This window comes from Mirounga angustirostris, unplaced genomic scaffold (genome assembly GCF_029215605.1).
Source record: "Mirounga angustirostris isolate CCGP_5_RB_7025 unplaced genomic scaffold, mMirAng1.0.hap1 SCAF_1, whole genome shotgun sequence".
Taxonomy (NCBI): domain Eukaryota; kingdom Metazoa; phylum Chordata; class Mammalia; order Carnivora; family Phocidae; genus Mirounga; species Mirounga angustirostris.
In genome coordinates, this window is record NW_026991709.1 from 128,427,513 (window position 1) to 128,446,023 (window position 18,511).

Below are 18,511 nucleotides of genomic sequence, written 5' to 3' on the forward strand. Positions count from 1 at the left end.
CTCATTTTTGAAACTCCTATTGGGTAGATATGGCATTTATTAAATTATTCTCTTTGTCACTTTTATTTCATTCTCTGTTTTGGACATTTTACTTGATTTTTGGGGGATCCCTCTTTGACTTTACATTACAGCCCTTATACTGAATTTTTAATTTTAGCAGTTAAAATCATAATTTCTAAAAACTCTTTTTGTCCTCTGATCCTTCTAAGTAATGTTTATCATGAATGCAGTTTCTTCACAGATCTCTGAAAATTAAAATGCTTTCTAAATTTTTCTGCTGTTTCTTCAATTTTTCATTTTCCTCTGAGACTGATTATTCAATTTCTATTATTATGGTCTTTCTCTTTCATGCTGCTAGTTTTCAGTTAGGCAATCCCTGTCTATTGATATATAAAAATGCAGTATTAGACTGATAATACCAGACATCTGGTGCAGGTTTTCTTCTGCTATATGTTTTCATTTTCCTAGAATTTATTTCAATATATGAATTCTGAACTATTTAAGTAGAGACACTATTCTCTTTTCTGCTCATATAATACCTCCATAATGGAATATAACCTATGCCTATTAGAGAAATAAGAGAGGAAAAAGAGACCTCAGTTTATAAACAAATGATTAGAACTTACCTTACACTAATAGTAAACATTTCCAGGATATCTTTTCCTAGTAACCAGCCAACCAACATGATGATACCTGGAACAAAAATCAAATAACTATGTTTCCCTTTATATATAATCACGTAAGTATAGATGGGATAGACTAACAAGCTGAGGGCAGCCAAAAAGTCCCCTGACATAAAGGAAGGTGCATCAGATCACAGTTACATGATTTTACAAAAATCCATTAAGCAGGGGAGATTAAAATTAATGCTGCTTAAAGTCAATGCTGTATATGCACACACCACACACACAGACAGTTTTACCTTTTGTTACCACTGCTGCCACCCACCCCCCCTTAAAGCAATAATATCTGAGGATTCGCACTATAAGAAAATATTACCAGTATTTTCATACAACGGGAGAAAAAAAGAAGGCAGAGTAAGACATATAGATCTTCTATTTATTAACAGCTTTGCACAAATAAACCCTGGAACTTTACTCCCCTTAACTAAATATCCAGGCAATATGTATAAGTATAAAGTTCGTACTACAAACAGAAGAATACTTAATTAGGAGTTGGCTCAAAGAGTGATTTATCTTACTTAACATATCTAAAATTGCATTAACAATTAAAAATTACTATTTTTAATGGCATTTACAAATAAAAAATCAACTAATATATGGGGTGCCTGGGTGGCTCAGTCGACTAAGCATCTGCCTTTGGCTCAGGTCATGATCTCATGGGTCCTGGGATCCAGCCCCATGTCAGCTTACCTCACCCCCCACTTGTGCTCTCTCTCTCTGTCAAATAAATAAATAATCTTTTTAAAAATCAATTAACATAAACCAAACAACATACACTGCTTTAACCTTTGTCTCTGAAATGAAGGGGGGGAGTGCTCGCTTCGGCAGCACATATACTGAAATGAAGGGGGGGATGGAGTGCACCGCTGGTTTTGTGAGAAAAAATAGTATCATTATAGACTTAATAAAATAAAGCCACTTCAAGATTGTATTCAATTTAAACAAGTTTTTCTTCATCTTTCTACAATTATAAAATAATAATCCAGATGGTGACACTCTAAGATCCTATCCAAAATACTATCCTAACAAAAAAAATCATGTTCAATGAACTATACCAGGGGTCAGCAAGCTATAATCTGTGAGCCTCCTGCATGCCTTTGTAAATAAGGTTTGTTGGAACATAGCCACATCCATTTGTTTCTATATTGTCTATGATGCTTTCCTGTTGATGGCAGAGTTGAGCATTTCCATCAGAGAATACTAGAAATACTTTGGTAAGGACCAAAGGCTAAAATATTTACTGTCAGGCCCTTTACCCCACCCCCCCAAAAAAGTCTGCTGACCTCAGATTTTGATCTTAACCTTTGTCCTATTCCATATACTATCCTAACAAGAAAAATTGTTTAATGCATTATATTAAAACCAGATAATCATAAAGTTGAAAGATTCTTATCACTAAAAGTGAGGTGGTTTCATGGTACAGCATTAATATAACTGGGGAGATTTCACTGGCTAAATGCCCTTAGATTTATCAAATTCCTATAAATTCTAGAAAATAAACAGTAATAATCAAATAATCAAATTAACTACCTACTAGTTAAAAATGAGGAATGAAATACCTTTCTACATTCTACTTTACTATGAAGGCAGAGAGATCAATAGAATATTTAAATAATTATTTAACTGAAACTGCCTAGCAGAAATCTGCTTTAACTTAAAACTGTATTATTATTTTGAAACTTTGAGCTAACAAGAATAATTAAAATAATACCATGGAGGGACACCTGGGTGGCTCAGTCAGTTAAGCGTCTGCCTTTGGCTCACAGGGTCCTGGGACTGAGTCCCGCATTGGGCTCCCTGCTCAGTGGGAAGCCTGCTTCTCCCTCTGCCTGCCGATCCCCCTGCTTGTGTGCTCTCTCTCTCTCTCTGACAAATAAATATATAAAATCATTAAAAAATTAAAAAATAAAATAACATCATGGAAAAATTAAAGAGCAAGGACTCCAAAATTGATTCAAGTGTTTAATGTATGATAAAGATGTCATTTCAACTCAGTGAATAAAGAATGGACTACAGAATTAATGGTATTGGGATAATTAACCTTTGAGTAAAACTGTTATTAACTCTACCTTAAGTCTTATACTAAAATAAATTCTAAATAGTAAAATTAAGTGTCAAAAATAATAACTAAAGCCGTAGATTGATGTTTAAATAGATATACTTATAAACACTTTCTACAACATGAGATTGGGATAGCCTTTATGAATTGAACAAAGACAGAAACTATAACTGCAGAGATTAATAGGACAATTATATCAGAAGATGTTTCAATTATTCTCTCTCCTGTACCAAGTTTATCATATTTATCCCTCAAAGGGAATTTAAAAATTGGAGGCAAAAACGTAATAAAAGGATGGATATCCTAATTATACAAAGAGCTGTTACCAGCCTAAGACTCAAGCCACAAAAGATAAGACAGACTGGCAGGTCATGAAATAAAAAGGACCAACACACATATTACGAAAGTGCTGTTTTTCTATAATGAACTGTGAAATAAAATAATGAGAAGTCTTTTGTCTGTTAATGACAACAAAGTTGGCAAGGGTGCTGGAAGAGTAATACCTCTGCCTTGCTGTTGAAGGGTATTATTTGACAATATAAATAAAAAACTTTAAAAATATGCCAAAAATTTGAAAATTACATGGATACTCTTTGACCCAATTTTACTTTTATGAATTTAATAAGATATCCTCACTGAAGAATCATTTACATAATTTTAAAAATTCAAAAAACATAGAAATGTCTTCAAGAAGTCTAAGATATTTTTTTCCCACATAATGGAGTACTATACAACCACCTATTTCATGACATCAATTTAATGAGCATCTATTTAATGACAAGATGCTTATGAAGAAAATGTGAAACAAAAAAAGGAAAAATAGTCCATAAAACATTACTAACATTTTGCTGAAAACTAGAAAGACAAATACAAAAATGTTTATAGAAATGCTCCTTGATTATAGGAATTACATGGAGTTCTAATTTATCTTTGTAGAAAGGACAATGGTTGGGGGCTGGTTTTATAATTTTTAAAAAGTAGTAAGCTAAAAATTAATTAATTAAATGAATAAACAAATTTACGCAGCTATCTAAACTCCCCCTTACCACACACACACACACACACACACACACAAAACCTAAGTAAATAGATGAGATATACATACTCACTCTTCTCTTACCTATTATACCAAAGGAGTAAAAGGAAAGTTGTTTTCCTAAAAGGTCCATGCTCTTCTGCAGAGGGGTTTTTGGTGCCTTGACAAATTGGAGAATAGTGTCACTACAATGAGCTAAATTTAGTAAAATAAAATAGGTGCCAGGGACTCTGCTAAGTGCTTGACATATTCATGCTAGCTCTTAACATACCCATGACATACACATCTCTCCCTTAAGGTTAGTATTACTCCCTTTACTGAGAAAACTGAGGCTGAGACTTTTAAAATCTTGCTTATTTAAAAGGTCCATGCTCCCCATACCTGTTTTTGAGAAGAAATCTATTATCCCTACCAGCTTCTCCAGGACTTTATTACCATTCACTGCCCCTCACTTTTCCAATCTTCTCCTTTCTATATCCACAAACAAGCTCGCTCCAAGTCTTTTTCTCCAGCTGGCTCCCTGATCGGCTAACTCCGTTCTCTAGCACTTCCCTCACTGCCAAGCTTCTTGGAATGGTTTTATATACTGCATCACATACTGGGATCTTGGCAGGTTACCTGAGAAATCCAGATGACTCAGGGAGAATATGACATTTGTAGAATGCCACTTCTTTTTTATAAGAAAGTATTTTCAATGAGAGAACTAATCTTCAATATCCTTAAACAAGAATATCTTCCAGGTTATTTTACTTTACAATCTTTTTCCCCCATTACTTGGAATTAAATAAAGTTGGAAATTTTGGTAGAAGACAAATATACCATTTAGTAATTTTTAAAATTAATATAAAGCTAATTTCTAAAAAGAATAAGCCCTATAAATAATTGGCTATAAACCTTTATCTCCTATAAACAATGACTATCAAAATGTTTTAGCGGGGCGCCTGGGTGGCTCAGTCGGTTAAGCGTCTGCCTTCAGCTCAGGTCATGATCCCAGAGTCCTGGGATCGAGCCCCGCATCGGGCTCCCTGCTTGGCGGGAAGCCTGCTTCTCCCTCTCCCACTCCCCCTGCTTGTGTTCCCTCTCTCGCTGTGTCTCTCTCTGTCAAATAAATAAATAAAATCTTTAAAAAAAAAAAAAAAGTTTTAGCATATTAACAATGTCAATTCAAGCCTTTTCAAATACAGTCTTTCCAATTATGTTTTTAAACACAGACAACTGAGTGATATTCTGAATAAAATACTACTTTCAATAGCACATAAAATAATCCACCAATACTTTCTGTTCCTCTACTTGTAATAGAGAATTTCAGATTTGAAATGAAAACATCATTAACAAATTAAGTACTTACTTCTTCTGCTTGCATCATTTTAAAAACCTCTCCAAATTCAGAATTTTCTCCTGTTCCAATGACAATACCCTAAAGGGAAAAACAGGAAAATACATTTACATTCAGATGGAATCACCACTCTCAAGCAAAAAAAACCAAAAACCTCTCATTCACTTTCTCCAAAGCCTTGCCCACAGTCAAGATGACTGACACTCATATCCAAGGTTCCCACAGCAAATTAACTTTGTGATATTACTATAGATCACTAGTATTTATGCCTTACTATATAAGCCTTGACCCAATTCTGAGGCCCATTCTTTGTCTATATCAATATTTCTGAAATTCAAAACTATCTTATACTCAAGAGAGACATTTAATGTATTTTCTTTTTCCCCTCAAATGCTACTGAATCATGTCTTTTATATTTGTGAAATATTAGAATCCAGGAAACAAAATATCTAAAATCCATCAGTAGGTGAGTGATACATATTCAGAATATGATAGCCAGTACCATTATCATAAATTAAATTTTTATTTAACTAGTAATGAACATATCCATGTGCCGCTGTTTCTATCTAAAACAAGCAAAAAAAAGAACAGATACTGAGGACTATGTTTTTAAGGCTCCATTATCTGGCAAATGGCAGAAATATGGACATATTACACCTCAGGGACATAGGCGCCTTAGTCTCACAAATAGTGGCTATGGGTTAGGTTCAATTGTCATTTCTTCGTCATATATATATTTTTAAAGATTTTTATTTATTTATTTGACAGACACAGCGAGAGAGGGAACACAAGCAGGGGGAATGGGAGAGGGAGAAGCAGGCTTCCTGCTGAGCAGGAAGCCCAATGCAGAGTTCAATCCGAGGACCCTGGGATCATGACCTGAGCCGAAGGCAGACACTTAACGACTGAGCCACCCACGTGCCCCTTTGTCATATATTTTTAAAAAGAGACACATAAAATTACCAAATAGAACTTTTAAAAGGGTTGAAAACAAAGAAACTGCTACTTTCAAAACAAGAGAAAAAATTACCTTTGCTTTGCCACATCTGACCAGTGTTCCCATGAAGGCAATGTTACTTCTTGATGCAAGATCTCCATTAGTTGCAGCCGGCTGAGGAGCGGTCACCTTAGAACAAGGTGTTGTCTCTCCTGTCAAGCTGGACTCATCAATGGAAAGATCCACAGCCTTGGAGAACATAAAGTACTCCATTAAGTTCAAGTTTGAAGACTCTCTGTGCTACATTTAATATCTGAAGAGTTTGTAACCATCACTTCTTTCTCAAATATCCCCTTTCTGATCATTACTGAAATCTTTTATTATATCCATTACTCTAAGAAGACCAGAATAAGTACAACCATGTTTAAAATATGCAGTGAAGTCAACAAAATCCAGCATGCAAAACAGAACGCTATAGTGGGAGACAAGATTAGCCCACATTTCAAAATACAACTAGAGAAAAGAAACACTAGTTGAGATTTTAGAGAAAACAATTCTCATGATAAAATATTACTTCCTAATTTTGCCATGAACTGAAGTTATGAAAATGTGTTTGGCAGATTAAAAAGACATGCAGAAAGAGAAATATGAATAAAAGATTTAAAAAAAAGTACTGAGAAAGAAATCATTTCATCATTTTGGGCTCAATTTTCGTGAAACTCTGCTTGCTATATACATCCTTAAATTTATCCCAAATTTATGTCAGCAAAAATCAAAAACGTATATAAATGTTTCCATGCAGATCACGAATATCATATCTCCCAGCTGTGCAACAGGATTCAATTTCTGAGAGTTTCACTAACACCTGCCCTAACATGCCAAATTAATTAAGTTTTCACCTACCCTAACATGCCAAAAACAAAACAAACAAACAAAATCATCATTTTACATGTGGAAAACACTGCAGATGTGAGCTGGCTTTGTTTCTGAAAGTAGGACCCACACAACAATAGTTCCAAGGATGTTCATAGACATTGGGTATAATGTGATAAATGACACTCTGTCTGTCTGTCTGTCTGTCTCTCTCTCTCTCTCTCTCTCTCTCACACACACACACACACACACACAGAATGGGTACTAGAGTCGAATAAGTTTTAGAAATACTGGGTTAAGAGTTAAACAGTTTCCCCTACTTAGGTAGTGCTTCTTTAAACCTTCAATAGGTCAGTGTGAATCACCTCAACTGAAATAGATACAAAAGGAGTTGTCAAAGTGTGGTCCCAGCAGGACCAGCATAACCAGCATCACATCTCCCTACCTCTCAGAACTTGTTAGAAATTCACTACCCTACTTCAAATACGGAGGTGGGAGGGTAAACCTAAAAGACTATAAGCACTCCAGGTGACTCTGAGGCATATTTAACTTTGAGAATCAATGGAATAGAGTTTCACAAATTTCTTTGATCCATTTTATTCCAGAAGCTCTCATTCTAGGGTCTTTAGGATACTTTGAGAAACTAGGACCCAGTACATGATTTTACTCATTTTAATAGGTTAATTCACTCACCCAAAAAACATTTATTGACTACCTTAACGATATACCAGGCACTGAGATAGAACCTAAAAAAGAAACAAGGTAAGGAGGGCGCCTGGATGGCTCAGTTGTTAAGCAACTGCCTTTGGCTCAGGTCATGGTCCCAGGGTCCTGGGATCGAGTCCCATATCGGGCTCTCTGCTCCACGGGAAGCCTGCTTCTCCCTCTCCCACTCCGCCATGCTTGTGTTCCCTCTCTCACTGTGTCTCTCTCTGTCAAATAAATAAATAAAATCTTTAAAAAAAAAAAAAAGAAAAGAAACAAAGTAAGGAAATGAACCCAGAGCAGTTAAACGACTATGCAGTCTTGCTATTATAAACTGAACTGGTGTTCTCAATTAGGCCTCTTGATTGACATCTCATACTATGTACAAAATACTCTAAACTTGAAATCCTGCTGGGGTTTTTTTTGGGGGGGGGGGTAGAGGGATGGAAACAATAAATCTCATCTTTTTAAATGGTTCATTTTTTCATGAGCATAAATATCTCATAGAAAATAAATATTAAAAATTGGATCACGCATTCTCCCCATCTATACAGTAAAACTATATTTTAACTTGAACAATCTCATTGATTCATTCACTTAAAAAGTATTTATTAACGCCAGGCCCTGTACTATATCATACACAGTGGAAATTAGCAGTAAAACTAAGTTCCTGCCCTCAGCTCTTATTCTTATGGGAAAATCATCTAAAAATAAATAAACAAGAGTGTGTAATATAATACCTTGTAATGAGGAAAACATGCATAAGGATGGAGAGTGACATTTTAGATAAAGGAAAGAACATCTTTCAAAAGTAGACAACCCTTCTGTAGAGTCATGATTGCCCCATGAGGGCCCCAAGGATGGGCTACAATGAGGATGAAAGGATTCTAGGCAAAGAAAGCAAAAAGTACAAAGACTATTGGAGTAGGAATATGCCCGCTGTGTTCCTGTGCTAGGTAGACACATAACTTTGCAAATGTAATCAAGAGTTTACGGATTAGATCATGCAGCTGAAAAATGTTCAGAATGAAAATAAATTATATCACCTAATTTCCAAGACACTAAACTGTGCTAGTATTTCCTGAAAGTTTAATACAAATGTTATAGATTTTAGTATCAAAATGGGTTTATAAAAAGTCTTCCTTAAAGCACAGATCACCTGTCCTTTAGTCTTTAAAAAGCTTCCCATTTTCTATAATTGTGTATGCAAAGACAGGCCAGGTAAATCTGGGTTCATTACCTTAACGCAACTACAGATTTAAAAAAAAAATCCACCATGTTCAAAGGCAAAGGAGTTTTTCTTTATTAAAGGAACATACTTATTTGACTTTTTCTTTCCAAATTAAACTTAGGACTATATAGTTTTTCACACTAATACATTCTATTACCAAGGTAAGAAAAAAAGGTTAGGTTGTTCTTCAAAGATGATGCTAGTACTAAAAACAATCAGCTAATATTTCATTGCTTACTATCTGCAAGGCACTTTGCTACATATCTATACTAAGTTATCTACTAACAACTACTTAGCTACTAACAACTCCAATGAGGTAGGTACTATTATCATCCCTGCTATTGTATAGACACTTGGAAAGGTTAAGTAACTCAGCCAACATCATATAGATAGTAAGCTATGGAGACAAACCCAAACATTGACAGATTAACTCCGAATTCCTATTAACTATTTAGAGAATCAATTTGCAAATTATTTCTCCTCCCTAGTTTTGTAACTACTTCTAGAAGACAATAAGAAAAGATATATTTAAAAGTTATATTATTCTGAATTACAAGTCAACAAAAAAGTTTTTATTTGGCAAGCTCCTCTTCAATGCTTGTTATAAAAATCAAAACTGCCTGTAATTTTTCTGACTTTTAATTAGAAATAAGATCTGCTAATATTTAAAAACAAATATCTGTGTATATCTATAGAACTCCTCCTCTCTGAGAAAGGCAAAATTAATGTTTTTTCCATTGAAGACTTTCTACTTTAAACATAAATCTTAAACATGGATAAATACTAACATTTGGTGGTTGCCTGTCAAAACAAAGAATATGAAAATAATCTGACTTTTTTTAAGATTTTACTTATTTGAGAGAGAGAATGAACAGTGGGAGGGGCAGAGGGAGAGAGAGAGAGAGAGAGAGAGAGAGAGAGAGAGAGAGAAAAGGAGAAGCAGACTCCCTGCTGAGCAGGGAGCCCGACGCAGGGCTCCATACCAGGACCCTGGGATCATGACCTGAGCCAAAGGCAGATGTTTAAACGACTGAGACACCCAGGCACCCTGAAAATAACTGACTTTTTAAAAAGGGAAGAAAAGCATAGCTTTATTGGCTCTGTCAGTGAGCTAGCCCTTCAGTGTCAACCTTAGCAGTTCAATAACCATTTAATAGGAATTTTTGTTTAAATCATGTTTTTCTACAAAGAAAAGACATCATTTTTAGCACAATAGCAGTCAGCTCTGTCTAGTGTAGAAACTGATGTGGAAAAAAGGAGCTTTAGATCTTTATTTTATATATATGTATATATATTTGTATTATATAAACTTATAATTTATATATATATAAAAATTATCAATGTGTAAAAAAAATCAAGAATATATTATCAATATATTGCTCAGTCAATAGAGCATATGACTCCTGACATCAGGGTCCTGAGTTCGAGCCCCACACTGGGCCTAGAGCTTACTTTAAAAAAAAAAAAAGAAGAATACATTATCAGTAAAATTTGTCCAAATCATACAATGTAGCAAACTGCACAGATCTCAACTGTCTCTTGAACAAGAATTGTTGAACAAGAATATTTTTTTAAGTTTATTTATTTAAGTAATTTCTATATCCAACGTGGGGCTCAAACTCAAGACCCTAAAATCAAGAGTTGCATGCTCTTCCAACTGAGCCAGCCAGGTGCCCTGAGCAAGATTATTTTCTAAGTTACAACTTATTTTCTCTTAATGGTGATTACAAGAGTTTCCGCAGGTAGTTTTGGGGAAATGAGGGGAAGTAAGTCATTTCTAAGAAGGTGGTATTTAATGAATTAGGCAAGCCTATTACAGTTTAACAAAGTCAAAACTTAATTCATCTGAGAAGAAAGATATTAGAGTCATTTATCCATTGCACTGATGAGAAAGGGAAAGGTAGGATAAAATGAAATCAAAGAACCAGCCAGCTCCATGCCTTCTAGCCAAAAGTTTAAACGTTAAACCTTCAGAAGAGCTGTTAATGAATAGGGAAACTGTCTGTTTCACTTTCTCTTCATTATTCCTCAGGCACTCTACTGGAGGTGTGAATAAGACACAACACAGTTCAAAAGTCGGAATATAAATAAGAAACAAGATGTATACATAATCCACATCTGAATATTTAACACCTACAGAATAAAACTGGTTGAAAAACTTCACAGGATTATTCCTATAAAACATTAAGCAGAAGGAAACTACAAGCCAAAGTCACAAAGTTTTCCTAAAAAGCAAAAAATGACTGCTTAAAAAAATTACAGTTAATATGGAACAACTGACAGCTACAAGTAAGTTCTTAAACTAAAGAAAGGCTTGGTAAATGCTGCTAAATCAATTACCTCTCTAGTCTTGAATTAAAAGAAAATCAGAAATGGCTTTCTTTCCCCAGAAAAGAATTCCAAACTAATCATTTGCAGATGCCTGATCAGGACAAAATTTCTTACTTTTGGTCTCAAAAATTAGGATTCCTCTTACTGTTTATTCAAATGAAGGAAAATGTAATTAAAACTTCTTCATGAGCTCTAGTTTATTAACAATCAAAGCCTAACCAACTAAAGTAAAATAGCTGAAGGGACTCCATTTTAGAAAGACTCCATCTCTGCTATTTTTCTGTTAGGCCTCATTTACTCATGTTCTGAATCAAAGAAGCTATGTTCCCACTTCAAGGAGGAAGCAAGAAAGTGAATCACTCTCTGAGTTTGTCCTAGGCCCCAAACACCTCACAACATCCAAGAAGAGCCAGAAATAACACCTATTGTTCACCTGACACTCACCCTTGATTGGACCATACCCAAGATCCCTGAAGGAACACGTACCCTAGACCTCTTTCCTATATAAACCCCTAACCCCAGACAACGACAAGACTCATTCTCCTCTCCTTTTCAAGTCTCCCAGATGCTCCCTATGCTATTCTCTGTCACTCACACTATTCAAGAAACTCTTTTTTCACTTTCTCCTGCTCCTATTTGATTTCTATCCTGCATGAAGCCAAGAACCCTCCTGGCTGCTCCTATGGGAGCATCCCCTGGGTTCTTGGACACAACCTACCTGCATCACAACCAAGTGTTATAAATTATTAAAAAGGCCTACATGAAATGGATTTTATCCCATGGTAAATATTAACATGAGTTGTTAACTTTCTGACTTAAGTGCTAGATAGATTCAACTTGATCAAGTTGCTAATAACTTAAAGACCAGTATTTGGTTAACAATGATTTCTAGGATATTTTGCTAAGACTATTTAAAGAAACCAAATTTCAAAAAGGGACCTACTTTTGCTTTCCTACAGTATGAAATGAGACTCTTAAAGCAAAGAGACTAAGTCTCACTTCAAACCCTCCCATATTGTCTTTTTAAATTCTAGTGACTTGGGCGCCTGGGTGGCTCAGAGGGTTAAGTGTCTGCCTTCAGCTCAGGTCATGATCCCAGGGTCCTGGGATCAAGTCCCACATCGGGCTTCCTGCTCCTTGGGAGCCTGCTTCTCCCTCTGTTTCTGTCTCTCATGAATAAATAAATAAAATCTTTAAAAAAAATAAAATAAAAAATGAATTCTAGTGACTTAATGAAAAAACAAAGTTTTCTCTTCAATATTTTAAACATAAATAGCATTCCTCAGCTCACACTGCCTTTTTTTTTTTTTTTAAAGATTTTATTTATTTGGCAGAGTGAGACAGCACAAGCAAGGGGAACAGCAGAGGGAGAGGGAGAAGCAGGCTCCCCGCTGAGCGGGGAGCCCGATGTGGGGCTCGATCCCAGGACCTCGGGATCATGACCTGAGCCGAAGGCAGATGCTTAACCATCTGAGCTACCCCCGCACCCCAGCTCACACTGCTTTTTAACCAATGATCTATACAAGTAAGACAGTAAAACCCTAAGCACATCTCAAGCTTATACAATCTAAGAGAACCAACATTCCCAGTGCTCTACATCTGGATGGGGTTTCCAAACTGTATAATAACAATACTACTTTAGAAATATACAGCCTTTCCAAAACCAAAATGAGTGATTACATCGAACAGTTTTTAGTAAACAGGAATGTTTCTAAATTCCACAAATATACCATATACCTTCTCCAATAGTCTACTCCATTTCTTTTGACAGCTAATTTAAAATCGCTTTTTTTTTTACAAGTCTGTATATAAGTTTGACAATTCAGAAACGTTTAAAACCAAAGTTTCAGGGATAAATTACAGTAAGAGGGAGAGCAATATACTGTAATCAATTTATCAAGTTGGTCTCTCAAAAAAATACACTGAAGTTGATATAAAAACTTGTGAATAGGGCACTGAAAGAATTGGTCCCTCTACTAAAACAATCATGGGCTGACAAAAACTGACAGAAGCAACTCTCGAATCAAAAACTTAAAACAACCAAGGAAGTGCTTAATGAAGAAAAAGGCAGCTAAATTTTGGTAAGAAGGCACTGTGGCATTTTTTTTTACCTGTCTACCATCTCCCACTGCCCAGAGAAGCAGTGCTGGCTGTGGGGACAGAAGCTTGCCTTCCTGTTGGAGCTTACTGGTAGTTGGGGACTAAAAAAGACTTTGTTCTTAAAGGACTGTACTTCATGTTTTAACCTGTCTGACAGTTCCCCAGGGGACTGGTGCAGAGGCTAATATTTATTTCACCACCCCACTCCAATGCAGCCTGTGACTTTCTTGGTGTCTGCCAAAAGATTAAGGACATATACCAGCAGGCAAGGGACTAGGAATAAGGCAAGCAGCAGACACAACCAAAAGACTGGGAAGAAAGAAGACGAAGAGAAGTTTTGTGAGGGAATATGGGCTTGGAAGGGCTGCCACATATACCAGGGAAGACAGAGTGCAGAATGGATGCCTATAACCAGATGTGTGCTCAGAAAAATCTGAGAAGACCCTAGATTTGCACCCTGACAGATCTGTGGATTTGACACAAGCAGGTGAAGGTGAAGGTGAAGGCAGCATTGGAGACAGCCTAGGCTCAAGGATCAAGAAGTGCCCCAACTCCTACACATTCAATGCAATCCCCATCAAAATACCATCCACTTTTTTCAAAGAAATGGAACAAATAATCCTAAAATTTGTATGGAACCAGAAAAGACCCCGCATAGCCAGAGGAATATTGAAAAAGAAAAGCAAAGCCGGCGGCATCACAATTCCGGACTTCCAGCTCTATTACAAAGCTGTCATCATCAAGACAGCATGGTACTGGTACAAAAACAGACACATAGATCAATGGAACAGAATAGAGAGCCCAGAAATGGACCCTCAACTCTATGGTCAACTAATCTTCGACAAAGCAGGAAAGAATGTCCAATGGAACAAAGACAGTCTCTTCAACAAATGGTGTTGGGAAAATTGGATAGACACATGCAGAAGAATGAAACTGGACCACTTCCTTACACCACACACAAAAATAGACTCCAAATGGTTGAAAGACCTCAATGTGAGACAGGAGTCCATCAAAATCCTAAAGGAGAACACAGGCAACAACCTCTTTGACCTCAGCCGAAGCAACTTCTTCCTAGAAACATCGCCAAAGGCAAGGGAAGCAAGGGCAAAAATGAACTATTGGGACTTCATCAAGATAAAAAGCTTTTGCAAAGCAAAGGAAACAGTTAACAAAACCAAAAGACAACCGACAGAATGGGAGAAGATATTTGCAAATGACATATCAGATAAAGGGCTAGTATCCAAAATCTATAAAGAACTCATCAAACTCAACACCCAAAGAACAAAGAATCCAATTAAGAAATGGGCAGAAGACATGAACAGACATTTTTCCAAAGAAGACATCCAAATGGCCAACAGACACATGAAAAAGTGCTCAATATCGCTTGGCATCAGGGAAATCCAAATCAAAACCTCAATGAGATACCACCTCACACCAGTCAGAATGGCTAAAATTAACAAGTCAGGAAACGACAGATGTTGGCGGGGAATGCGGAGAAAGGGGAACCCTCCTACACTGTTGGTGGGAATGCAAGCTGGTGCAGCCACTCTGGAAAACTGTATGGAGGTTCCTCAAAAAGTTGAAAATAGAGCTACCATATGACTCAGCAATTGCACTACTGGGTATTTACCCCAAAGATACAAAAGTAGGGATTCGAAGGGCTACGTGCACCCTGATGTTTATAGCAGCAATGTCCACAATAGCCAAACTGTGGAAAGAGCCAAGATGTCCATCGACAGATGAATGGATAAAGAAGATGTGGTATATATATACAATGGAATATTATGCAGCCATCAAAAGGAATGAGATCTTGCCATTTGCAACGACGTGGATGGAACTGGAGGGTATTATGTTGAGTGAAATAAGTCAAACAGAGAAAGACATGTATCATATGATCTCACTGATATGAGGAATTCTTAATCGCAGGAAACAAACTGAGTGTTGTTGGAGTGGGGGGGTGGGGTGGGAGGGATGGGGGGACTGGGTGATAGACACTGGGGAGTGTATGTGCTCTGGTAAGCGCTGTGAATTGTGCAAGACTGTTGAATCTCAGATCTGTACCTCTGAAACAAATAATGCAATATATGTTAAGAAAAAAAAAAAAAGAAGAAGAAGAAGAAGAAGAAGGTAGTGGGAGGGGAAGAATGAAGCGGGGGAAATCGGAGGGGTAGACGAACCATGAGAGACGATGGACTCTGAAAAACAAACAGGGTTCTAGAGGGGAGGGGGGTGGGAGGATGGGTTAGCCTGGTGGTGGGTATTTAGGAGGGCACATTCTGCATGGAGCACTGGGTGTTGTGCACAAACAATGAATCATGGAACACTTCATCTAAAACTAATGTTGTAATGTAAGGGGATTAACATAAGAATAAAAAAATTTAAAAAAAAAAAAAAAAAAGAAGTGCCCCAACTCAAAGACAAGCTACAAAGACCAAGAGAATAGTAATTGTTTTTCCTCTTTGACTTGAGAAAGATAAGGCTAGCTGCTGAGATGATGGAACAAAAACGTGAGAGACCACACACAAAAAGGAATACAGTCTTTACCAAAAAAAAAAAAAAAAAAAAAAAAAACCTGTATTTTTTTTTTAAAGAAAAGTCACTCAACAAATTCAAACACTAAAACCCTCAAAAATCAAAAGCAATAAACCTTGAGGAAGGGTAGAATCTAATGTACAGAATTATGACAGTGTAACATTCAAAATACAAAGTTTTCAACAAAAAATTACAAATACAGGGGCACCTGGGTGGCTCAGTTGGTTAAGCGACTGCCTTCGGTTCAGGTCATGATCCTGGGGTCCCTGGATGGAGTCCCTCATCGGGCTCCCTGCTCAGCAGGGAGTTTGCTTCTCCCTCTGACCCTAACCCCTCTCATGTGCTCTCTCTCATTCTCTCTCTCTCAAATAAATAAATAAAATCTTTAAAAAAAAAAATTACAAATACAAAAAAACCCCAAAAGTATGACCTATTCACTAGAAAAAAATGGACTGATAAAAATCATCCCTCAGCAAGGCCAGACACTGGACTTACTAGAAAGACTTTAAATCAACTGTCTTAAATATGCTCAATAAACTAAAGAAAACCATGGACAAAGAACTAAAGGAAATCAGGAAAACAATTTTTTAAAAAAGACTATCAACTGAGAGAAAGAAAACATAAAAAGGAAACAAACAGAAATCCTGATGCTGAAAGTACAACTGAAATGATAAGTTACCTGGAGGGGTACAACAGCAGATCTGAACAAGGAGGGAGATAAAAACGAGCAAACAAAAAGACAGGACAATTGAAATTAACCAGTCTGAAGGACAGAGAGAAAAAAAAATATAAAGAAAAATGAAAAGAGCTTAAGGTACCTGTGGGACATCATCAAACATACCAATATAAAATGCAGTCTCAGGGGGAAAAAGAAAAGAAATGTGCAGAAAGAATATTTGAAAAGATAATGTAAAGAAAACTTCCCAAATTTAAAAGACATAAATCTATATAAAGAAGCTCAATAAACTCCAAATAGGAAAAACTCAAAGCCATTTAGACTGGCAGACATAATCAAACTGCTGAAAGACAAAGACGCAATCTTGAAAACAGCAAAGGTGAAGCAACTCATCATGTACTCCTCAATAAGATTAGCAGCCCATTTCTTATTAGAAACCATGGTGGTGAGAACCAGTAGACATATCTACAGTGCTGAGAGGAAAAAAAAAAAAGGTCAAAAAGTCTATATCCAGCAAAACTATCTCTCAAAAATGAAGAAAAATTAAGACATTCCCACTTACACAAAAGCTAAGATAATTCACTGCTAGCAGACATGCCCCACAAGAAATGCTAAAGTAGAGTCCTTCAAGCTAAAACAAAAGGAGAGCAGAAAGTAACTCAAAGCCATATGAAGAAATAAACTCAAGTAAACGTAACTACACAGGGAAATATAAATGCCAGCATTATTGTATTTTGACTTTGTAACTCCTCTATTTTTCCTGATTTATATAATATACTTAACAAATAGGGACGCCTGGGTGGCTCAGATGGTTAAGCGTCTGCCTTCGGCTCAGGTCATGATCCCAGGATCCTGGGATCAAGCCCCACATCGGGCTCCCTGCTCCGCGGGAAGCCTGCTTCTCCCTTTCCCACTCCCCCTGCTTGTGATCCCTCTCTCGCTGTGTCTCTGTCAAATAAATAAATAAAATCTTTAAAAAATAATAATAATAATAATAATAATCACTTTAAATGTAAATGGATTTACAATTGTGTGGTATATACGTACAATGGAATACTATTTGGCAATAAAAAGCAATGATATATTGATACGTGCAAAAACATGGATGAACCCTGAAAACACTGTTAACTAAAATAAGCCAGACAAAAAAGACTTCATAGTATTTAATTCCATTTATAATGAAATGTCCAGAATAGGTACATGTACACAGACAGAGCAAGCAAATTAGTGCCTACCAGACTCTGGGGAAGGGGAGAGAATATAGTGACTTACTAAAGGTAAAGGTGTTCTTTTGGGAGTGATAAAAATGTTTTACAGTTAACACTGTGGTGATGGTTGCACAATTCAAACTGTATGGAAAGTGACTGAAAGATTTTAAATGTGTAAATTGTGTTGAATGTGAATTACATCTCAGTGAAGTTTTGTGGGCTGTTTTTTTGTTTTGTTTTGTTTTTAATCTTTTTGTATGTGGTAGATAGACCAGCACTTTTGGCATGGACTAAGAGCTAGTTAAGAATGCAGAATCTTGGCACCACCCCAGAGTTGCCAAAACAGAGCCCAGATGACTCCTATGCACCTTAAAAGTTAGGATATAATGCCCTGGGGCAACTCTCTGTCACAGTGAGAAAACAAAGACCTAGTTAAGTGGCTTACCGAAGCTCATATGGTCAATTCATAAGATACATTTTATTCTTTGAATCACAGTTGTTTGCATGTTGGTGTCTCCCAGTAGAAAGGGCACAAATTGTGTCTTTTTCACTTCCTAGCGCTAAAGCCTGGTACAGTGTTCTATACATGATACTAAAACATTTACCGGATGGCTAAAATGACCTCATTACACAGACCAATTTCCAAAGAAAGGTATTACATTTTGCCTAAATCAGCTCCATTACCAAAATAAGTAAATTTAACATATCATTACATGCACTTATATTTTAGCAAATGTTTGAAAAGATTTTTTTTCAAAAAAAAATATAAAAAAAAAGCATAGCAAACAAAATCAGAATCTGAGT

The 18,511-nt window shown here is 36.3% G+C and overlaps 1 protein-coding gene across 15 annotated transcripts in view; it reads right to left on the reverse strand.

Annotated features, from left to right (window-relative positions):
• Positions 1-18,511, reverse strand: part of ATP2C1 (ATPase secretory pathway Ca2+ transporting 1) — a 165,100-nt gene that overhangs the window by 50,021 nt on the left and 96,568 nt on the right. For all 15 annotated transcript variants that reach the window (XR_006795649.3, XR_008505069.2, XR_006795648.3 and 12 more), the window contains 4 exons: positions 6,145-6,300; positions 5,127-5,195; positions 3,863-3,938; positions 627-693 (listed from right to left, as the gene is read on the reverse strand). Coding sequence is in view for 10 of the 15 variants with exons in the window: in XM_064587922.1 (XP_064443992.1) it covers positions 627-693; positions 3,863-3,938; positions 5,127-5,195; positions 6,145-6,300 (368 nt within the window). In the remaining 5 variants the exon portion in view is untranslated. The remainder of the gene's footprint in view (positions 1-626; positions 694-3,862; positions 3,939-5,126; positions 5,196-6,144; positions 6,301-18,511) is intronic.